At 29.3% G+C, this 1092-nt stretch overlaps 1 protein-coding gene across 1 annotated transcript; it reads right to left on the bottom strand.

The window, feature by feature from the left end:
- Positions 1–163: 163 nt before the first annotated feature.
- Tsp_09798a (hypothetical protein) lies at positions 164–208 on the bottom strand (the record flags this gene model as incomplete). The annotated part of the gene is made up of 1 exon (XM_003370533.1): positions 164–208. A coding segment is annotated over one exon (45 nt), but the record flags the coding sequence as incomplete, so codon positions are not given.
- Between the last annotated feature and the right edge of the window lie 884 nt (positions 209–1092).

Below are 1092 nucleotides of genomic sequence, written 5' to 3'. Positions count from 1 at the left end.
ATTATTGTTGGTCAGTCTGAAAGGGGAAAAAGCTGGAATGAAAAACTTCGAATTATTTTGCATTGAAACTTTTCGAACATTGCAATCGATCGATACCAATGCGAAAGCAAAAATTGCAACACTTGCAATGATGAGGGAAAAATTGCGGCGGTTTCCATGGCAACTAGTGATAAGATGACGATGGTTTCAAACGCATGAAGCTCAAGCACTGCAATGGCCTTTTTTATATTCAATATAGAACTGAACAAAATTTGAAACAAAAAAACATTAAAACTATCAAAATTCGAAAATAAAATTCAAATTAAACAAATACAATGCCAATTCCTATTGTGAATTTTATAAATGAAATTTTATTTCCAACACAATAAAAGAAACAGCCAGACAACTTTTCAAGGTCATTTGAAATTCGATGAATATATTTGAAATTTTCAACGCTGCATTTTGTGATGAAATTTTAAAATTTATCAAATGAAAAAGCAACTGTTCACAGCTTTGCATAAAATTTTACGAATATCGTTGATGTATTTTTGAATTTTCCCAACAATGAACCGAATCAGAAATTTCAAATTTCTATACTCTACAATGGAAATTCAAACAATGACAAGTGTAAGCAGAAATTTGAAAAAAAAATTCAAAAGTACATCATTTAAAATGTTTCAGATTCAAATCAAATACTAGAAATTGAACAGTCACATTCCAGTGTAATAAAATTCGATAAACTACTTTTCTAATTGTATTTCTTCACATTTAAGTTGATCAGCAAACAATATTTTTCACATAACAACCTTCCAGCTAGCTAACGCAATAGGGAAACATATAAATTATAATGTTTTCCTTCGCAACAACGAACAAATTGAACAATATTACAATATGTACAGGGCATACAAAAATTTATTTCGATACCGTGAGAATCAGTTTTCTGATTTCTGATCAATCACAATCAGAAATAAATACAATATATAATAAAATTCTCACAATAATAACCAACAAGTATATGTAATGAGATTATGAAAAAATGGGAAGTAGTGTAACAATAAATGAAGTCCGCTTCACGTTCAGTTTGGTTCACAGAAACCATTAAAATGCTTCCCA

Source organism: Trichinella spiralis (genome assembly GCF_000181795.1).
Source record: "Trichinella spiralis strain ISS 195 chromosome Unknown Scfld610, whole genome shotgun sequence".
Classification (NCBI taxonomy): domain Eukaryota; kingdom Metazoa; phylum Nematoda; class Enoplea; order Trichinellida; family Trichinellidae; genus Trichinella; species Trichinella spiralis.
The sequence above is the reverse complement of the archived record's forward strand: the minus strand, read 5'-3'. Positions and strand labels throughout refer to the sequence as shown.